Source organism: Cydia strobilella, chromosome 23 (assembly GCF_947568885.1).
Source record: "Cydia strobilella chromosome 23, ilCydStro3.1, whole genome shotgun sequence".
Lineage (NCBI taxonomy): Eukaryota > Metazoa > Arthropoda > Insecta > Lepidoptera > Tortricidae > Cydia > Cydia strobilella.
In genome coordinates this window covers 4,463,369-4,484,364 of record NC_086063.1, presented here as the reverse complement: position 1 = coordinate 4,484,364, position 20,996 = coordinate 4,463,369, and the positions used below count along the sequence as shown (strand labels likewise).

The 20,996-nt window shown below is 39.9% G+C and overlaps 2 protein-coding genes across 3 annotated transcripts; both read right to left on the bottom strand.

Annotated features, from left to right (window-relative positions):
- Positions 1 to 355: 355 nt before the first annotated feature.
- Positions 356 to 20,200, bottom strand: LOC134751835 (uncharacterized). 2 transcript variants are annotated; one of them, XM_063687330.1, is made up of 6 exons: positions 19,946 to 20,200; positions 5,813 to 6,163; positions 4,683 to 4,772; positions 2,465 to 3,029; positions 1,150 to 1,461; positions 356 to 469 (listed from the first exon to the last, which is right to left on the bottom strand). In XM_063687330.1, exons 1-6 carry the CDS (start codon positions 19,988 to 19,990, stop codon positions 450 to 452), a joined length of 1,383 nt encoding a protein of 460 aa, XP_063543400.1. In that variant the 5' UTR covers positions 19,991 to 20,200; the 3' UTR covers positions 356 to 449. The 2 variants fall into 2 exon arrangements, with proteins under 2 accessions (XP_063543400.1, XP_063543401.1); XM_063687331.1 differs by lacking the exon at positions 19,946 to 20,200 and adding an exon at positions 6,239 to 6,406.
- On the bottom strand, positions 13,643 to 17,598 carry LOC134751832 (uncharacterized). The gene is made up of 2 exons (XM_063687326.1): positions 15,284 to 17,598; positions 13,643 to 14,468 (listed from the first exon to the last, which is right to left on the bottom strand). The coding sequence occupies exon 1, from the start codon at positions 16,898 to 16,900 to the stop codon at positions 15,428 to 15,430; it is 1,473 nt and encodes a 490-aa protein (XP_063543396.1). The 5' UTR covers positions 16,901 to 17,598; the 3' UTR covers positions 13,643 to 14,468; positions 15,284 to 15,427.
- Positions 20,201 to 20,996: the final 796 nt, after the last annotated feature.

Below are 20,996 nucleotides of genomic sequence, written 5' to 3'. Positions count from 1 at the left end.
TAGTAATTTTATCTCAAAATTATGTAGACTATAGTTTTTTCTTTTGATTACTAGAATATGATACTACATTAAAATACTACAATTGGATATTTTTTGCCATAGTATGGTCTCTTATTACAAATATGTATACATGGTTTCAATAAAAGTATCTACACTTAGAACATGGCCACAAGCTAGCGCTGATTAGATAGAATTAATAAACATCAAAAAAACATGAATAGAAATTAAAATTTCTATAAAATGTCTGTAATTGATGTGCTAATATTGTTAGTTTCATACAAATTTAGTTAGTACTTTTAATGATAAGATATTGATTGATATTGGTCGTGTATGACGATTGAGGAATAAAAAAATATTATAAACGCTCACTCTTTATTTCATAATGATACATAATATATCTTACTTAATATTTCTAAGATAATATTTTTGCACTTATATATACAGCAACTTCACTGTTCTACAGCCCCATCTGAAAATAAGAAAAATAATATATACCTAATGCTAAATGGCACATAACCACAGTCATAGAGTAACTTATACTAGAGCGGTACTGTCATAGTAAATTTTGTAACCACAGTAAATTCACTGCCTGTCGACACACTTTAAAACTAAAAATGAAGATTTATAAAAATACGATAAAATGTATTTAAATATGGATAAATGATTTTTTTTTATTTGCATTAATTACTTTTATGATTTTGACCCATGTTCTTTCACTGATATGCGTTAAAATTGTTAAATAACAAACGAAACCGTCAACGCCATCTATACGACAGTAGGCCAAAGCTAGTAGCACCCTCTGATCGAGAATCAAATTTTCTTGATTTTCGAGGCACGTTTTTTCCTTAGACTGTATCCATCTATTACGGAGTAATCTTATTATATCCTCTTTGGTTATTGGCATTTTATAGGGTCCTGAAATACCTAGAACGGACGTTAACGGAACGGTTAACGTAAAAGATGCGGCCGTTTATGTCACACAAAACGTATTATTTCGAAGTACAGGGAAAAATCTGAAAAAAAATAAGTAAGTTAAATTTGTATGGAGGCCTCAGTGTTTGTATCGGTGGTTTTTATTTTTAATATTGTTCAAATCTCCTGTACTACCCCTACATAAAACGGTAAAAAATAAACTGGTTAGCTACTCACCAGCGGGCTTAGAATCCTCATCTGCCAATAATTCCTCCTCCGTTGCCTTCATCTCATCCAACACACTATTATCGGCTGCAATGAATGCAGTATCATTAGTCTTGTCAGCGTCCTCTACAGCGTTTTCAAGCTCTTGGGACTTTGGTTCGGTCACCGCACCATCGGTTGTAGCATCTAGTTTCTCTACAGGGTTCTCAAGCTCTTGAGACTTTGGTTCGGTCACCGCACCATTGGTTGTAGCATCTAGTTTCTCTACAGGGTTCTCAAGCTCTTGAGACTTTGGTTCGGTCACGGCACCGTCGGCTGTACCATCTAGTGGGAAAAGGTAACAAATGTAATAAAATTATAATACTGATAGTTGGCGGTGATGTACGTCGACTTTAAATTAAAGTTAGATGCGTAATCCCTACTAATATTATAAATGCGATAGTAACTCTGTATGTCTGTCTGTCCGTTACCTCTTCACGCTTAACCTTTTGGACGCCAATGACCGATAAGTATATCGGCACCGCAGGTCCAACGCCAAAGACGGATTAATCGGTTAAAGACCACAGAGCAACATAGACCTACGTGCATGTGCATAAAGTTCAATTTCAGTTTTGACACTTCGGTGACGTGGCGTCCGAGTGACAGCTTTTGTGTTTCACACGGCGTCGAAAAGGTTAAACCCCTGAACTGATTTAGATGAAATTTGGCATGGACATAGTTTGAAGCCAGGGGAAGGACAGGATAGTTTTTATCAATCATCATCATTCCACGCAGACGAAGTCGCGGGCAGAAGCTATATTCTGTATCAAATTTGAACGCTCGTCAATAAGCTAACATTAAATTTATTGACAATACAGTTATTATGAAATGTGTACAGAGCCATTTACTTCAGTTGTCGTATTTGTGGCTAGAATATATGCGTTGTAAGACTATATAACAGTTGGCAAGTGGTCCAAATATTTTCTTATTATTAGACAGGCCAAATTAATCTTTACTGTGGCATATAATAACCTCGATGAAAATGAATCCGAACGACTTTTAACACGCCATATTTTAACAAGCCTTATTGGAACGCGTGAGGGCTCATTTTAAACCGAGCGCGTCTTACCGAGAGTGGCCATCTTTGGCGGTCAAATTGTTAATGTAAAAAACTTCCTTTCTCTCACTGAACGTTTTAACGTCCAAAGATGTGGAAGTCTCCTACATTTCAATATTTTAATACTTTAGGTTACTACTTAACCTATGCTGCTTCTTGTTTAAGAAACTTCCCATATTTTCTTAATGAGAAATTAACTTATCAAAACAGCTGGTTAAGGATTATTTGTACCTGCTTCTTTTTCTCCATTTTCCGGTGTTTTTTCATCATTAGCAATTTCATCAGCTTCCCCCTTTTTGTCATTTACTTGATTTTCTGTGTCTTTCGTGATTTCATCCTCAGTGACCTTTTCCTCTTTAACTTTCACTTCAGGAGTCAGAAAACTTGCTCTTATATTGGCTAAAATTTTAGCGACAAAAGCTTCATCTTGCTCTGGCGGATGTCTTTCTCTGTACAGATCAACTATCTCCACATGTTTCATATATTCTTTATTCTCCAAAGCTATAGCCAAATCCTTTCTTATAGCAGCTCTGATCAGTTTAATCAGTATGTCAGCTTCTTCAGGAGTAGAATCCTTATCTATGATGGGTTTCATTTGGCCTATAAGCTTTTTGCATGGTTGGAAGAATAGGGGCAAGCGGGGATGGTTTTTGGAGCCCTTGGGGATATTTGGGACCCTCGGGGTCTCCTGATGAGGTCTTTTTGCTTTTGGTACAGGTTCAGGCTGGCGTCTCTTGCGAGGGGGTTCGTAATCTTTGAAATTATCGAAATCTCGCGAGACGCTCGGCCCGTATTCCTGTGAACATTCAAGAAAGTTTATGGAATCATCAGTAAAAAATCAAAATAGTTCCCTATTTGCCGGGATTAGTGTGACCCAATGCTCACAACGCTACAATTTGATACTTACTCCACTGTAAAACTGAAAGATTGTTATAAAATGAATTTACTAAAGCACACCCATGAAAATAAAACGGAAATGGTTTTAAACTTCAGCATAGAAAACTGTTAATAAATAATTTTCTGTTGCAACTGACCCCACAAGCCTAGTGGCAGTCAAGTGGTAACAAATCTTGTTGACCAGCGAAAGCGAAGGTCTCAGTTTCAGCTTAAGGGTCTCCGGCAAGCTCGGTTCTCCATACAAACATAGTTCCGCTCTCATTTTAAAACGACTAAATTGATCATGAGGAAAGCACTGGAGGACGTAGAGGTCGGCATCACAATAGGCGGCCGTAAGATCACCAACCTGAGATATGCAGATGATACCACTATTGCAGCATCTAACGAGGAAGAGATGGCCTTTCTGCTGAAGAAAGTGGAAGCAGAAAGCATCAAACTTGGATTGAAAATCAACCACAGTAAAACCAAGATCATGGTAGTGGACAGAGCACAAGCCAATGCTCTGGATGGCTATGAGAAAGTGGACCAGTTTGTATACCTAGGGTCCTTAATAACAAATGGTGGTGGCTGCACGCAAGAGATTCGCCGACGTGCTGGAATGGCTAAAAGTGCTATGACTAACCTCAAAAAGTTATGGAAGAACCGAGGTATAGGCCTTGTTACCAAAGTACGATTAATGCGGGCGCTGGTATTTTCCTTCTTTATGTACGGTGCAGAAACCTGGTGCATCAAAAGCTTGGACAAGAGCAAAATCGATGCCTTCGAGATGTGGTGTTGGAGAAAGATGCTAAGAATCCCATGGACCGCAATGAGAACAAATGAGTCCATTCTGAGAGAACTAAAAATCACCAAACGACTCTCAACAATCTGCCAGATGAGGGCTCTCAGATTCTTTGGGCACATATTGCGATCGCCACACCACAGCTTCGAACGTGACATCATACTGGGGCAAGTTGAAGGCAGGTGCGCTAGAGGAAGAGCCCCTGAAAGATGGTCGGATTCCATTAAACAAGCATGTGGTACGGTAGAGGGCAGCCCACATAGCCCTTGACCGCGTTAAATGGAGGGATATAGTTGTTGGTCACGATCCTCAGTCATGAGGGAACGACGAAGAAGAAGAAGAGAAGATCTAGATTGCTCTGAAACTTTGTACTTACAATAGGATAAGGTTTATCTATGTCTGTAATTAGTTTATGTAGCTTCAAATACCATAGTTAAAAAAATACAGCGAATTTAAGTTTTTCATACAAAACTTGTTTTTGCTCTATTTCATTTGTTTTATAAACTGGAGCTATATAAACTAATTTCAGACAAAGATATACCTTATGTCATTGTATTTGCAGTTTCATTACATCCAACACATAGTTTTAAAATGAGAGCGGAACTATGTTTGTATGGGAAGGTGCAATACGGCCGAGCTTGCTGGAGACTCTTAAAAGTATGTCCAGATCTCCTCTACAAGTTGCATTTCTCAACTAATTTTCGTGTAACTTGGTGTACCACTGAGCTACTAGTACACTTTTTGGCCAATAAACTTTTTTTAAACTCAAACCTTGATCATCTCCAATTTTTTTTGCTCCATAAGCAATCTTCTCTCTTCTTCTATCACCTGCCTCTGCTTCCTCAGTAACTCTATCTCCATCTGTAATTAAGAATAAGAATAGCCAATAGATTAATTATTTTTACCCGAGAAATGTTTTAATAGATGTACTGCAGATGCCATAAACTATATACCATAAATACAAATACAAACAAATACAAAATTCTTTATTTTATAATAACATTATTCTTTTTAGGGTTCCGTACCCGAAGGGTAAAAACGGGACCCTATTACTAAGACTGCTGTCTGTCTGTCTGTCCGTCTGTCACCAGGCTGTATCTCATGAACCATGATAGCTAGACAGTTGAAACTTTCACAGATGATGTATTTCTGTTGCCGTTGTAACAACAAATACTAAAAACAGAATAAAATAAGTATTTAAGTGGGGCTCCCATACAACAAACATGATATTTTGCCGTTTTCTTGCGTAATGGTACGGAACCCTTCATGCGTGAGTCCGACTCGCACTTGGCTGGTTTTATTTAATTCAAGAGCAATATGTTTACCAAATCAAGAAGACTGCGGGGAAACAGTGGCTCCAAGTCGCACAGAACCGTGACGAATGGCGCAAAATGAAGGAGGCCTACACCTAAAGGGTAGAAAAAGGCTAAAGAGAGAGAGAGAGATGTTTACCAAATGTGTTATTCTTTCCAAATAGTAAGTAACACTTAAAAATTATTAGTATTATACTTGAAATACCAACATACTGAGTAGAATTTCATTTAGCGAGAAGTATGAACACAAGTAGACTGAAGAGTATTAGTAGATTTTATTAGGAAGTATTATGCAATAAATGTTTTCCATTATTTTAGATCAAGTAGACACTTTATTTATTAAGCAATGGAGTATGTTGAAGATGATAGACCACAACATATTTTTTGCGTGTCCAAATTAGACTACTGTATTTCTGTCTGCATTAATCCACCAATGCATGTTCCCGTTGAAGCTCCTAGTTATCGAGCGAAACATGTGGAGCAATCTGACTTCAAATATGTGAGTGACCCGTTTTAATATATTTAATGTGTGTCTAATGGAAGTTTTGTTATTAAAATACTACTGTATTTGTTAGTTATACAACTTACATCAAGTTTAGACGCCTCCTGCCTGTACCCCGGGCTGCGAGACCGCGCCCTCGTACGCTTCGGCCTCCGCTTGCGCCCCCAGTCTTCAAATTCATCCTCATTCTCAAAATTCATGGATTCCTCCTGGTCTTCAGGAATATACGCATGCATAGGGTACTCCATCATATTAAATTTAAATGGCATGTTGTCCAAATAGTTCCGAGCTTTACGTGCGTCGGCATTGGTACTCAATTTGATAGTTATCTGCTTTAAATAATCCTGCATGTCGGCGATATCGCGTATCCAGAATTGCTTTAAATGTATTCTTTTTAATAACATCCTGAACGTGCTTAAGATTTTCGGAAAAGACACCTGTTTAAAACACGAGAATTAATTAGAATACAGAATATTGATTGGTAATGAAGTAGCGTTCAAGCAAATACTTACATCGCCAGGTAGACCCGTAACAACTAATTCAGCGGACATTTTTGGCTATATCCGATGAATGAAATTTAGATAGAATTGTTTTGTGCCCAAGTATACTTAATTAACGCCGATATCAGTAAAAACCTCTGGTTGGTTATGGATTTTCTAAATAGTCTTCGCGATCGCGATGTCAGCAAATGTCAAAATTGAAATTGAGGTTTTTTTTTTTGATCATTTATGGCCTGGATGCGAGTCCTTTAAGCCAAGTCTTTATTTTGAAATTGAGGCTTGCGTTGCTGAAAGTCTGAAACTCATGGTTGGAGAGCCGGCAGTAAAGTTTCGAACCAACGTGATACCGCGATGAGATGCACAATGGTTTCCCATAAAACTGATGCTAAGTCCGAATTTGATAGTCTGCCACGGCGGAACTAGCCGAAAGTACAAAAAAAATAGCCACTTCCGGTGCGAAAAAGGGGGGGTCATTTAACCCATTTGATACTGCAATAAAAGCTATGGCATTAGTTAGAAATTTACTGGTAGATACAGAAAAGCGAAATCTGCCAGTATGATTCCTGCCGGAAGTGCTTGGCATACGCTCTCAAAGGTGACCATCAGGACCCCTAAATTAACCCATCTGATACCAGCATGAAACCAATTCCAGTCGGTAGATATGAACCTTCTCTTCAGGAATATATGAGTCTGCCAAGGCGCTTTCAGCCGAAACACCTTGACATACGAGATTATGTGGCGCAACATCCGTGGTACCCGTATAACCCGTATTTTGGAATTGTACATATTACGGACATTTCAAATACTGCAGGCTTATTAATTTATTACTCTATGCTTATATTTGTATATTATTACGTTATTAATAACACATATTTATAATAAATTAAGTTAAAATAAATTAAATAATGTGATTAATATGATTAATAGTCATTGAATTAGCTATATGAATCGTTTGTCTTTGTCTGTCATTTTGACTTATGTATTTGTAGGAAAAGGATAAAACATAATTTAACTAATTCAGGCTCGTAAAGTTTTACGAATAAGGGGGTATTAGTATTCATAGCTAAATCAAGCTTGTAATGCGACATAAAATGATTTTTGGTGGTTTCTTTTACGCTTGAGGCGTTTTTTCACCTATTTGGTGTATCTAATCACTATCTTATGTAGGGGAGAGAGGGGCAAGACGAGTAAGACGGGGTAGCGGCTTTATATGGCGACACGACTGACCAACCATCAGAATCCCGTTAACGCATGACGATGCGTCGCCATCATAGCAATCAGTTCGCACAGTGACCGGCTAGACAAATGGTGTCGTTAATTATTTATTTACAAAAAAAACTGTTTTTGCCATATTCCTTGTTATTTTTAGGGTTCCGTACCCAAAGGGTAAAAACGGGACCCTATAACTAAGACTCCGCTTTCTGTCTGTCTGTCTGTCTGTCCGTCTGTCACCAGGCTGTATCTCATCAACCGTGATAGCTAGACAGATGAAATTTTCACAGATGATGTATTTCTGTTGCCGTTATAACAAACTATAACTAATTGTTTATAACACCTGTATTCATTACCTGTAATGCACAATTGATGAATAAATGATTCTAAAAACATTATAAAATAAATATTTAAGTGGGGTTCCCATACAACAAACGTGACTTTTTTGCCATTTTTTGCGTAATGGTATTATGGTACGGAACCTTACGTGCGCGAGTCCGACTCGCACTTGGCCGGTTTTTGTGTTTTATTTGGTTTGCGTTTGTTTCCTTATTATCACCAGCACATATATACTGTTAATTTATTCCTATGGCCCAGCAATCACGCCAACAGCTAAGGACTTGTTTGGTTTCAAGTACGGTTTATTTTACAAAAAACTTTCGAATTTCATTAGGCACGTGGGGCAAGATGGGGTACATCTTGACGGCCGTAGTTTTAAAGTGATAAACTGATGAAGAATTGCGGATTTGAATTTATTTATTCTTCAACATCAACATCAACAAACATTCAAACATTTATTCAGCAAATAGGCCACAGGGGCACTTTTACATGTCAATTTTTACAAACAATAAAATTAACCCAACAAACAATAAAATTAACAAGGGAAGATGGGGTACATGTTAGCTGTAAACACATTTTCTGTCTCTCAGACGACTTAAGAAATAAAAGTAAAACAGTTTGTGAGAAGTTATCAGACGATGGACCCAAAAGCCAAAAATTTAAGTTTTGTTTAGGCCCTAAATATAGTATTTATATGAATCATTCTTATCTTGTCCCGTAGGGGTTCCCCATCTTACCATACTTGGGGGGCAAGATGGAGAGAAGGCACTTTTGGCCATTTTAATTTATTTTTAATTTTATTATCTAACTAGAGAGTTCCTAGTAAGTGTTGATTATGAAAGACTGATTACCAAAGATAAAAATAACAAAAACTTAAAAAATAGCATTTTCAGTTTTATTGGACTTGAAACATTAAGTATTCCGTCATGCCAACCTCTCCCCTACATTTCTTGACGTTGACGCAAAACTGACGTAGTTTAACATTCAGGGTGTTGTTTTATAACACTACAAATTGAGATAACTAAGGTCTGTTTTTTTATTCCGTAGACTAAAATGACGTTTCATATGTAAGACATGACATTTCTTAGTACCACATGAAATGTCATTTTAGTCTACGGATTACGGAATAAAAAACAGAATATAATCTATTGGAGTCTTAGTAATAGGGTCCCGTTTTTACCCTTTGGGTACGGAACCCTAAAAATGATTTAAAATGTTCATATTTGGATTATTGGTAAAAATCGTCCTTGACGTTGAAAATCCTGTCTTTTTACACCCGTTTACAATAAGTATGTAATAATAATAATTTTGTTCATTTTGGTAAATAAAGGATATTGTAATTTGAAATTATTGTATTATTTATATATAAGGTGCTAACAAATTAGCTACAGAAATTTTACGAGATGGTTGGTACTTTACACTAGAACAATTAACTTTTAATAGAAATTAAGAAAGTTTCTCATAATTTTTGTTTTATTTACCGAACAAAATAAATAAACTATAGTTCTATCTAAAAAATAATCATCATGTATTTAACTGCTTGTTTGTCTTAAATGTCATTGTCAACGTGTCATTTGATTTATCAGCGTGAAGTGGCCAGTTAAGTTTTATATTTAAAAGAGGTTTTAGAATCTGTTCAATGAGGTCTCATTTAATTATCTCATTAACAGAGTTTTTTTACAAAGCAAATTTGTTTTCCAATTTTCTCAAAATAATATCATAAAACCTATAATGTTTCATACTTACATATACTTCAGGAGCCGAGTACTATCAACTGTAAAGATATCGGTAGCTAATTTGTTAGTACCTTTATAAGGCAAACAAAGAAGTACAAAGCCGTGAGCAGGTATTAAATTAATGCCCAAATTATATTGTGTATATTAATAAATTTGAAATATATGTTATTAATGGCATAAAAATATACAAATATAAGCATTAGGTAATAAATCATAAGCCTGCAATAATTAAAATGTCTGTAATCTGTACAATTCCAAAATACGGGTTCCACGGATGTTGCTCACATAATCTCGTATGTCAAGGTGTTTCGGCTGAAAGCGCCCTGGCAGACTTATATATTCCTGAAGAGAAGGTTCATATCTACCGACTGGAATTGGTTTCATGCTGGTATCAGATGGGTTAATTTAGGGGTCCCGATGGTCACCTTTGAGAGCGTATGCCAAGCACTTCCGGCAGGAATCATACTGGCAGATTTCGCTTTCCTGTATCTACCAGTAAATTTCTAACTGATGCCATAGCTTTTATTGCAGTATCAGATGGGTTAAATGACCCCCCCTTTTTCGCACCGGAAGTGGCTATTTTTTTTGTACTTTCGGCTAGTTCCGCCGTGGCAGACTATCAAATTCGGACTTAGCATCAGTTTTATGGGAAACCATTGTGCATCTCATCGCGGTATCACGTTGGTTCGAAACTTTACTGCCGGCTCTTCTACCATCAGAATAATGACTAAAGCAAAGAAGCCGGGCAAAAATAAAAGCTTGGTAAAAGACATCGTATTCACAACACGTTATTACTTTTTGTCTATGAGTGAGTGAGACAACAATCCGCAAGTTCTTTCGTTTTTTTCAGTATTGTCATAAGATAAACTGAGGGAAATGTCAAATGGTCCTATGTGGTTCTATAATATAATCCAGCCAAATAAAATATATGTTCGTTATTTCACAGGTAGGTGTCAACTGTAACAACTTGACATAGTCGTATTATTTTAGTTGAAATATTTCGGGATGTTTCAGCGGTCATCTTGGTTTATTTTAATTATATTTTTGCTATTCCTGAAAGATTGTTGGAAAACGTGCTGAGTTTTTATTTGTAATGGTTTGAAGTTCCCTTTGTGATAATGTCTTGTGTGATCGAGGGCTGTAAATCGCATACAGGAAGAAAAGAAAATACGCACGAACCGATAACCTTTAATCGGTGAGTTTTGTTCAATTTTGAAGAAATTTATTTATAGGACCTGACCCTAAACATTGAAATCGATATGTTGTTTATGTAATTATTAATTGCATTCAAGTCTATATAGATTTTTGCATATATTTTCGAACTTTTCTGCTAAGTATGAAAGGTTATATTTTTGGCATAGTGATGTATCGACCTCAGATCAATAACCTATCGACATTTACAGCTTTCTTATAGTTTGGCCCAGGACTGTCTCATTTTAATTGATGAGTACAGTCAGGGGCATAAATATATATACATTCCCAAAGTCTCAAAAATATGTGTACGCTCAGACAATAAAATCGTGTTCACATATTTTTAAGCCATTTGTCTGGATCGATATTTTTGCCTTCGACTGTACCTATAGTTTTCTTTGTTCTTACTTACTGACAGATTGTGTTTGCCAGACTATAGTTTAATACTAAAAACCGGTCAAGTGCGGGTCGGACGCGCGCACCAAGGGGACCGTACTTTTTAGTATTTGTTGTTATAGCGGCAACAGAAATACATCATCTGTGAAAATTTCAACTGTCTAGCTATCACGGTTCATGAGATACAGCCTGGTGACAGACAGACGGACAGCGAAGTATTAGTAATAGGGTCCCGTTTTTACCCTTTGGGTACGGAACCCTAATAAAAAAGACATTAATGATCATTGATGAATGTTCCTTTTATTAATATTGTTGGTCACAAAACTCAACTTTATATTTCAGATTTCCAAAGGACGAGGAATAGGGGATATTACTGCAATGTTCTGCCACCAGAGTGCAGCACTAGCTTTTCTAGTGCACCGTAGAGTAACTTATTCATACTGTACCTTTAACAGGTTTTTGACAAGTTTTCAGGGGACCTACCGGAAAACTCGAATCCGAAATTTCGTTATCTAGCTGCCTCTTTATCGCTCGAATACGCAAGAGTGACAGAGATGTTAGATAACGAAAGTTCGATTTTCTTGTTTCGCGATAGACCCTCAGATTGTGATAGTGGCGCCACCTACGCCGAGTTTCGCGTAATATTTCCTATTATTAAATAATAATAAAATATTACACGAACGTTTTTTTTTTTATTTCCTATTTGGTACAGTCAGCTGCAAAGGTACCCCACGTCCATACTAATTTACAGAACTTTGTATGCAGGGGGGTGCCTTTTCTCTGCAGCTGACTGTACATGACTAGAAACTATACTTAGTCTTTTAGCATTAGAAAAAACGGTAAACCATTTCCACGTGTCTTTTTATTGACAAGTTTTTTTATAAATATAACAATATTTTACTTATGAAAGCAAAAGTATGTAAATGATCGTATATTATATTTGTTGTGACTTATTTTCAAAGTGTTTTTCGATAAAACGACACGTTAAGATCGCTCGCCTTCTTTCTAATGATAAAAAAACGAGAGGTATAGTTAGACGGTTCTGAGTGGTAGACTGCAAATGAGATAAAAGCTATATTAGGTACATGCATTAATCCTCATATCAGGCGGCTCTTTGATTCCAAGGTTTGCATAATTTTTATACTTTTTAATGATTTTTAGAATATGAAAATTATAAAAAGTGTAAAAGTTATGCAATCCTTGTATTCCACGCATTTCATTTCATTTCAACGAGCCGCCTGCTACAGATTTCTTGAAATTGTCGCGTTTTTTCAGGTTCATCTTTCATTAGCCAGACTATTATCAATTTGCTAATTTCGTGATTATTATTTTACACGGCACATAAACTTATGCATAATTTATCGATATAAAAAGTCGACACAGTTACATCCCTAGCAAATTATGAAACTTATGACACCGTACGTAAATGAGAAATAACAAGCATATATGCATCTCTTTTCGGCACATTATCTAATTCGTAAGGAAGTAAAGTACGGGTATACATATTTGCGAAGCATTTTTGCCCGACTTCTATGCTTTAGTCATTATTCTGAGGTCTGAAAGTATAGTTTGTCAAAGGACTGTCTCATTTCAAACATAGACAGAGAGAATCATACTATCTTTGTCTTACCCTAGTACTAGCACCCAAAAGAAAAGGATGAGTATAGTTTTTTTGTTCTTATTCACTGACAAGATTTGCTTGACATACCATACTCGCATTGTTGGGTCACGTTCAAAACTCACGTCACGTTCGAATATGAATGAGCGATAGAGAGGCAAACAACGATTTTAGATTTTTCGATGTTAGCGGTAAGCCAACCTTTACCACTTCATGTTTAAACCAAGTTTAAACCGCTGAACTGATTTAGTTGAAATTTGGTGTAGAGCTTGAATATTGTTTTCTTTGTTCTAGAGATATAGTTGCTCAAGCAAATCTTGTAGTAGTTCTATGGGACGATATCCCTTCGCGCCTACATTTTTTTAATTTGCCGCCTTTTTCTACTGACAAGATTTGCTTGACCAGCTATAGTTTTGAGTCCCGGGAAAGGACATAGGATAGTTTTTATCCCGGAAATCATCCCTTAAGAAACTGAAATGCGGGGAGGAAGTAAGATAATTGCTGCATCGCCTGATATATAATTGATGTTAGCATATGCTCAAATTGAATTATTGCCTTTACACTTTATCTAGGCGCTATAGTTCTCTAGGGCCCTCCACACTCGTGCGTGAATTGCGGCGCTAAGCCGCAGCCGCGAACGCGAGTGTGGAGTCTAGTTCGCTAATCAGCGAAATCGACTCCACACTCGCGTTCGCGGCTTGCAGTTTGGTCTGGTCAGCCGGGCTAGCACATGATTGGCGCGAGAGTATCTCGCCGCGACATAGACTACCCGTCCCTCTTTAATTCATACAGTTAGTAAAAGACGGGTAGTCTATCTCGCGGCGAGATACAGTCGCGCCAATCATGTGCTCGGCCTACAGAACATAATCGGTCGATTATGCCTATTTTTAATGAAAAGGTATTTTGTAAGTAAACAAAAATTAATTAAGATTAGAGAAAATAAACATTTAATCCCTATACATATATCATTCATTTATCTATTACAACTTTTGTTAGTTAAAACTCATACATCTCAATCACAAAATCAAAAAAAGTAATCTGACAGCAATTTAAAAATTTCCTCATAGGTGTTTCTGTTTTTTTATTCCGTAGACTAAAATGACATTTCATCATTTTACTCTACGGAATAAAAAAACCGACCTTAGTTATGTTCAGTGTCATACTTAATGTACAGTCGCCATCAGATATATCAGAGCGCCCTAGGTACTCAAAATATCTGTACACGCACTCTATCGCCTTGACAATAGAGGCGTGTTCGGATATTTGTGAGCAGCCCGGGCGCTCCGATATATCTGATGGCGACTGTACAAACCAAAGTTTAGGTTTGGGCAAGTTTCGGCACAAAAATCAGGTATTGGCCAAAGATCGCGACTTGTTAATCATTTCATTCTGAATATTGTATTTTGTCACCGGGGCAGTGAGTGCCTGGAATCTCTTGACCAGGCCGGATATTCTGTCGCATTTCTTGACCGGTCTGGAAAATATCTTGAGTTTCTTGAGGTTTGGGGGTATCTCGAGTTGTTTGCCTGATCAGAGGGGTACCTTGATCGGTCGGGGGGGAATCTTGATCGGTCTGCGGGGTATCTTGATCGGTCTGGGGAGTATCTTGAGTTTCCCGACCTATCTGGAGTGTCTGGAGTTGCTCAGATGGTCTGAGGGGTAACCTGATCGGTCAGGGGAGTATCTTGAGTTTCTTGACCTATCTGGGGAGTTTCTGGACTGGTTTGGGGGGTATCTTGTGTTGCTTGGCCTGAAACAATTTATTATTCTTTGTATTTATTTTACTGTTGAGTACATGAGGATGTGTCTCATAGGTATACTGATTTGTGGCAAAAGAAATAAACATCATCATGCATTCAACCCCACATTTTTGCATGACTGGCTGGTTAATCTCTAGCATTCCACGGTCCTTATTGTATTGTATTGTATTGTAGCACGGCACGGGTGATTTTTCGCAACTCGACGACTAGTCTGGCTAATGAAAGTTGAACCTGAAAAAACGCGGCATTTTCAAAAAATCTGTAACAGGCGGCTCTTTGATTACAAGGATTGCATAACTTTTAGACTTTTTATAATTTTCATATTCTAGAAATCATAAAAAGTATAAAAATTATCCAATCCTTGTAATCAAAGAGCCGCCTGCTACAGATCTTTTGAAATTGCCACGTTTTTTTAAGGTTCAACTTAGCCAGACTCTATCGTCTATTTTGCGTGACGGGGGTGGGGGGTAGGCTAGTCCTGCCAGCCCAAATCTTCAAGGAATCCTATCAACGGTACAGACGGACTGCAACCCGACTGCAACTTGTATGGGAACTGCACACCGACGCGCAGTTCCCATACAAATTGCAGTCGGGTTGCAGTCCGTCTGTATCGGCCCTTAAAGTTAGACCAAGATAAGTTGGCAGCAATGTTGATAGCCTAGACTGTGCAAGGGTTATTTAAACGTCATAATTTCATAGAAGTTTTACGTTAAAAATAACACTAGCACAGTCTAGGCTATCAAAATCGTTGCCAACTTAGCTTGGTCTAACTCTAGGATACATACCGTGGAGTAGTAGAGCTTACCTTTTGTGTTGGAGAGCCCGCGTATGTGTCCGTTGCCCGTCCAAGGTTCTTGTAGGAGGGGAACGGAGTGTAGGCAAACCTTCCAGACAGCGCCTCAGTTGGACCGTAGCGGCCACGCTGTGCTGGAGGTTTGCTTGGAGGACACTAAACCGTATACATGTTGTCGGTGGTAGGGGCGAAATAGCCTATCTCCCCTCCCTCCTTCAACATGTTGGCTGACCCCGATTCTATCCAAGCCGACAAGTCCTCACCCTCGGATGAGAGTTCGGGTATCGTCGGCTTGGATGTCAATGAGGGGGCAACTGTCTCCCCGGAGACAGACTTGCTCTGCTCGGGGGTGCCCGCGGCCTGTTGGGTTGGGACCTGTGCATCCGTTACCCTTAGGGTAGAACCCTGCAGGGTGGGAGGCTGGTCCACGTATTTGCCCCCAGGACCCCTGAACCTGAGGTAGACATTGCCCACCCCACAGTTCAGGGATCTGCCCCTTTCCATGAAGGCGGAGACAAGGTCCTCGGAGATTGTAAAGGCGACAAACCACCCCTGGTCTTGCCGCAGTATCTCAATAATGGACCAGGTACCGACCTTGGCCCATTCGTTCTGATACTTTAGTCCGTCAGCTGCCTGCCGGACGTCTTCCCAGGACGAATTGTTTATGTTGGGTATTAGGAGCCCGCATTTAACTCTCCTTGCCATCTCCGACTGGCGAACAGCCGTCAGGGAGATGTTTGGCAAGGTTAGGGCCTTGACGCACTGCTGAGACCAGGCGGCCGAGTTTTCGTCTTCCGCAAAGATCCTCAGCTGCCCCTCAGCGAAGATAGGCTTGCCCTTGAATTTTGGTGGCGTGGCTCCCACGATGTTTTTTCTTGCCTCCTCCGCAATTGCTTGGTGCAACCCGCGGAGAATGGCATTTGATTGATCCGCGGAGATCTTCCCCGACTTTGCGTCAGTAATGACGATTGTCAGGTCAGACGCCGTTGCTTGTGTCTTCGACACGCCCGGTTGGCTGGGGCTCACCAGTCGCTGCTTTTTGTAATCTCCTTTGGGGGAGCAGGACTCGTCTGGTTTCCTTTTAGCAGCGGCTTGTGCGAACTTTACGGGGCATCGTTTGGGTGGACCTGCGGCCGGACCCTTAGGGGTACTGGCCGACATTCCAGCCTTGGGGGGTAGGGTGGAACCTTTCCCCTTCGGCGGAGGTCTGCCAGCAGCCGTCGGCTTGTTCGGCGCCGGTTTGGGGTTGTATGTGGTGGCCATGGCCAGCTCCAGCTCTCGTGCTAGCCGAGCCGCACGCCGCTGGTTCTTGTTCTTCTTCATCTTCTTAGCCACCCCTCCTTGACATTGAACAGGGCGGGATGGGTTAGAAGTTGAAGACGTCACAGGTCCGGCAGGGCGAGATTTCCCACCAGTGGGTCGCTGCCTGGGCCTGCGGTCCACTTCCTGCCAGTCCTGGAAGGAGTTTGAGCCAGTCTGCTCACCAGATGAACTGGGTTGCGGACAAGCCGAGTTGTTGGCTTGACGCACTGTTGCTGGAACAGCTTGTCTCGCCTGTGTGGCCTCACCATTAGCGATGGACGCCGCTGGATGAGCCTGGGGTTTATTTTTTGACGACCTGTTATCCATGGTTCGTACGTATAAACTTCATCCTCATCGGCTCCCACCCTACAAGGGCCCACACCTCTGGGAACGCCTACTCACACATATAAAAGTTGCTTTCAGTCGTTAGGACACCGACTCGGGTATAGAAATGAGGAGTTGGCTAGTTGCGCGACATCAGGCGCTTGTAAAGGTGGGACGTAGGGTCACCCAGGTCAGACGCCCTACGCCAGGATCACCTAAACGCACTCCCTCAGCATGGCCGTTCACCACCACATCAGCAGCCGAAACTGCCTCTGGGGCCCCCCACTTCTCGCCGTGAGCCCACTTACGGTACCTCACATGACCATTTCCCGGACTGTGGCTAGTAGCCCGGGCCACCGTTTTGCCCGAAATCATGGCCTAAGCAGACGTGTTGCCACGCGGGTTGGCAGTGGCTCAATCGCCAGGATCCCTTCATCCTTGCATACGGCGCTCAACTGTGCAGGTCCTAGCACAGGTGGGTTATATATAGGTCGTCAGCAGTAACCCACGCACCACAGTGACGACACCAGTGTGGATGTTAGCCGCCACTAGAAAGAGGCACGAGTGCCAGTCGCTAGTGACGTTGCCCAGGGTGGACCGGGGGTGACATGGGGACCTTTGGGCAGGCTGACGCCCACCCAAACTTCCCCCTGTCGCCCGCTCTGGGAGGTCATCACACCTCCACCCCTCTACGGTGCTTATACTAGTACAAATTACCTCCAATTTATTATTATTATTATTATTATTTCATTTTAGACAGGCAGCTGATGCTGGTACGTCTAAATCATAGTTCACTTAGCACAGTTAGCATAGTTTGTCTAGTCTATTTTTAAATTGATTAACACTTGCAGAGTTCACAACTTCTGAGGGTAATTTGTTCCAAGCCTTTACTACTCGGTTTGCAATAAAGTGTTTGCCGATATTTGTTTTGTGCTTTGTTGTTATTAGTTTAAGGTTGTGTCCTCTTGTGCGCGTGTTTGAGTTTCGAGCGAACAGATCGCTTAGTTCTGGACAGTCGTAATATCCGTTAATTATTTTGAACGTTTCGATCAAGTCGCCGCGTTCACGCCTTTTTTGCAGTGTTGTCAGGCCCAGCTTGACTAATCTTTCTTCGTATGAAAGTGACTTTAGTTGTGCGGGAATTTTAGTGAATTTAATTTTAATTTAATTGAATTATTTATTTCCCACATAGGTATACAAGATACACTTGTGTCCGTCGTATTATTAACACATATTATTAACGGGTCACTCACGTATTTTAAGTCGAAAACGCTCGACATGTTTCACTCCGTACTGAGGAGCATCATCAGGAGCTTGCGTCGACGGTGTTCATTAAATTTGAACTAAATTGGAACTTTGTTTTGTTCAATTTTAAAACAAATTCAATTCTAATTTTTACTACCATTGATTCAAATTTAACTCAAGTTTTCTTATATATTGGTCCACTAGAGGTTAACCAGGTTAAGCTAAGATATGTTTGGAAAAAAAAAACCAGCCAAGTGCGAGTCGGACTCGCGCACGAGGGTTCCATACCATCATCGAATTTAAACTGTCTTGAGACATATTAACTTAGTTAATTTAGCGGAGTGACTAAAAATACGTGAGTGAAACTGCTGTTAGCTAGGTTACCATTACGCAAAATACATAAGATCACGCTTGTTGTATGGGAGCCCCACTTAAATATTTATTTTATTCTAGTAGTATTTGTTGTTACAGCGGCAACAGAAATACATACAGACAGACAGACGGATAGCAGTGTCTTAGTGATAGGGTCCCGTTTTTACCCTTACGTACGTACGGAACCCCTAAAAATGCTTAGAAAGGGGTTTGCTGGGAACTTTGTTCTGAACAAAATCATTAAAAGTGTATGAGCACATTAAAATCACAGTTTTGTCTTAGCAACCGTAACTCAGTATATCTATTAACTATGTGGTTACAAATAAGATTTTTTAACTAAGAATAGTATTCTGGGTTTGTTACCGGTACACTATTTTCATCTGCGGGTACTTCTCATGAGATCTTTGTGGCACAGCCTCACGCTGATGTCTGTTATAATGTGGCTTATACTCTTCAAATCTGTCTGACTCTCGTGAGGTTTGAGGCCTTTTCTGGAAACATACAAAACAATTGAAAATTTCTCTATTTACCAACTGATCCTTGACCATTTTCAATGTGACTACTATAATTGTGGCTCAAAACAGTATAGAGCAAACAAAAACATTCTTTATAAAAATGTTAATATATAGTTCCTTATCCTTTAGGCACACACAAATGAAGACATGTAAAATCAAATGGAATTTTGATTTGGCAAAATGAAGATGCAATATACAAGTCAACCTTTTTAAGCCTCTGAGCGGCTAGTGTTAAAAACCAAATAATTAGAATTTACACCCTTTAACGGTCAAGATTAAAAAAAATACATGATCCAAGCCTTATTGCCTCCTTGTACAGTCAAAAAATTCAGCATAAGAAAAAACACAAAAAGATCACATTGTAGGGTGGCAATTTTTGCCATATAATATCTAGTTGCTCTATAAAGGATTAAAGAACTAAACATTTTAATCTTAGAAAGAAGGAACAATACACACTAAAATTACATATTAAATGAATAATGAATATACAACATACATCAAGTCTAGCTGCCTGGCTGTACCCTGGACTCCGAGACCTCGACCTGGCGCACTCTGGAGTGCGCTTATTACCATGATGCCCCCTGTCCTCAGAACTCTCTTTAGGCAAATCCTCGGATTCCTCAACATGGTGCACAACAAGAGGATACTTCATCATATTGTACACAAATGGCTTGCTGTGAAAGAAGTTCTGAGCTCGATGTGCTTCAGCTCTGTATCTCAATGTGACTATCATCTGTTTCAAATCCCCATCCATGTCCCAGAGTTTGTCTATCCAGTACTGCTTTACATATATTTTTCTGAACAACGGTCTAAACTCCTTCTTGAGAATCGAGTGTGTGATCTGTACAAAGGCATGTTTCATAAGAAGAATATTTATTGGTATCACGTAATGTTTATGGCTAAAAGAAATACTTACATCGCCGGGTAGACCCGTAACTCGTATTTTTACGCTCTCAGACATTATGCTGAATTGATGAATACCATGGTTGCAATAAAGTATAAAATAAAATAAAATGCCTATGAATTAAACACAAAGACAGAATATAATGTAATAACTGCAGATAACAATCAGTAACGTTTAGTTATGAACAAAACAAAGAGTATGTAACAAAGAATATAAATACTACGTGCTTATGAATTGGATTCCCTTTATCCAATCCAAACAAGCCATTAAAGATTCTATGATTCTCAATTTACATTCGCGGCTCGTGGTTCGTCTCGTGTCTCTGTCTCGCTCGGCCACAGCTAATGAGCTCGTTGAGCTAATCAATTTTGTAACCGAACCGAATGAGCAAATGACAGCCGGACGCCCGGACGCGAATGTAAACGTGATGTAAAGTTGTAAACAGCAAGCCAAGCCGGCGTCCCGCGCTTTGCCTCGTGCCTATACCTATAGCCCGATTTACATTCGCGTGCGAGCCACGAGTCTAGCTCGAGCCGCGAGCCGCGCCACGAGACGCGAGCGTATACGGTGGGCTCATGTGGGTCGAGGGCTAGAGGGAGGGAGGGAGATGAGCCACGAGCCCACCATTTAAGCGGCTAACACATTACCGTCATTACCGCACCGCACCAAGGTAATTGTGCGATGCACTCATAAGTAAGAGCGAGAAAGAGATATTGCTTTCTCGCTCTTACTTATGGGTGCGTCGCACAATGACCTTGGTGCGGTCTATTTATTAATCTGTGGTGCGGTGCGGTAATGTGTTAGCCGCTTTATGTTCATACCACACCATCGCACCGCATCAAGGTCATTGTGCGATACACCCATAAGTAAGAGCGAGAAAGAGATATCGCTTTCTCGCTTTTACTTATGGATGCGTCGCACAATGACCTTGGTGCGGTGCGACGCTGTGTTACGGCCTTTAAACTCGCGACTTGTGGCGCGGCTCGCGGCTCGGCTCGTGGCTCGCACGCGAATGTAAACGACTGGACGGACTTTGAAAATGTTTTATTTATTTGTTGGTCAA

Excerpts from the sequence above, each read along its gene's own strand:
- LOC134751832 (XM_063687326.1), bottom strand. The coding sequence starts at position 16,900 with ATGGATAACAGGTCGTCAAAAAATAAACCCCAGGCTCATCCAGCGGCG.
- LOC134751835 (XM_063687330.1), bottom strand. The coding sequence starts at position 19,990 with ATGTCTGAGAGCGTAAAAATACGAGTTACGGGTCTACCCGGCGAT. Across the intron at positions 6,164-19,945 it reads TTACGGGTCTACCCGGCGAT|GTGTCTTTTCCGAAAATCTT; the intron begins GTAAGTATTTCT and ends TGTTTTAAACAG. Across the intron at positions 470-1,149 it reads TGAGGATTCTAAGCCCGCTG|ATGGGGCTGTAGAACAGTGA; the intron begins GTGAGTAGCTAA and ends TCTTATTTTCAG.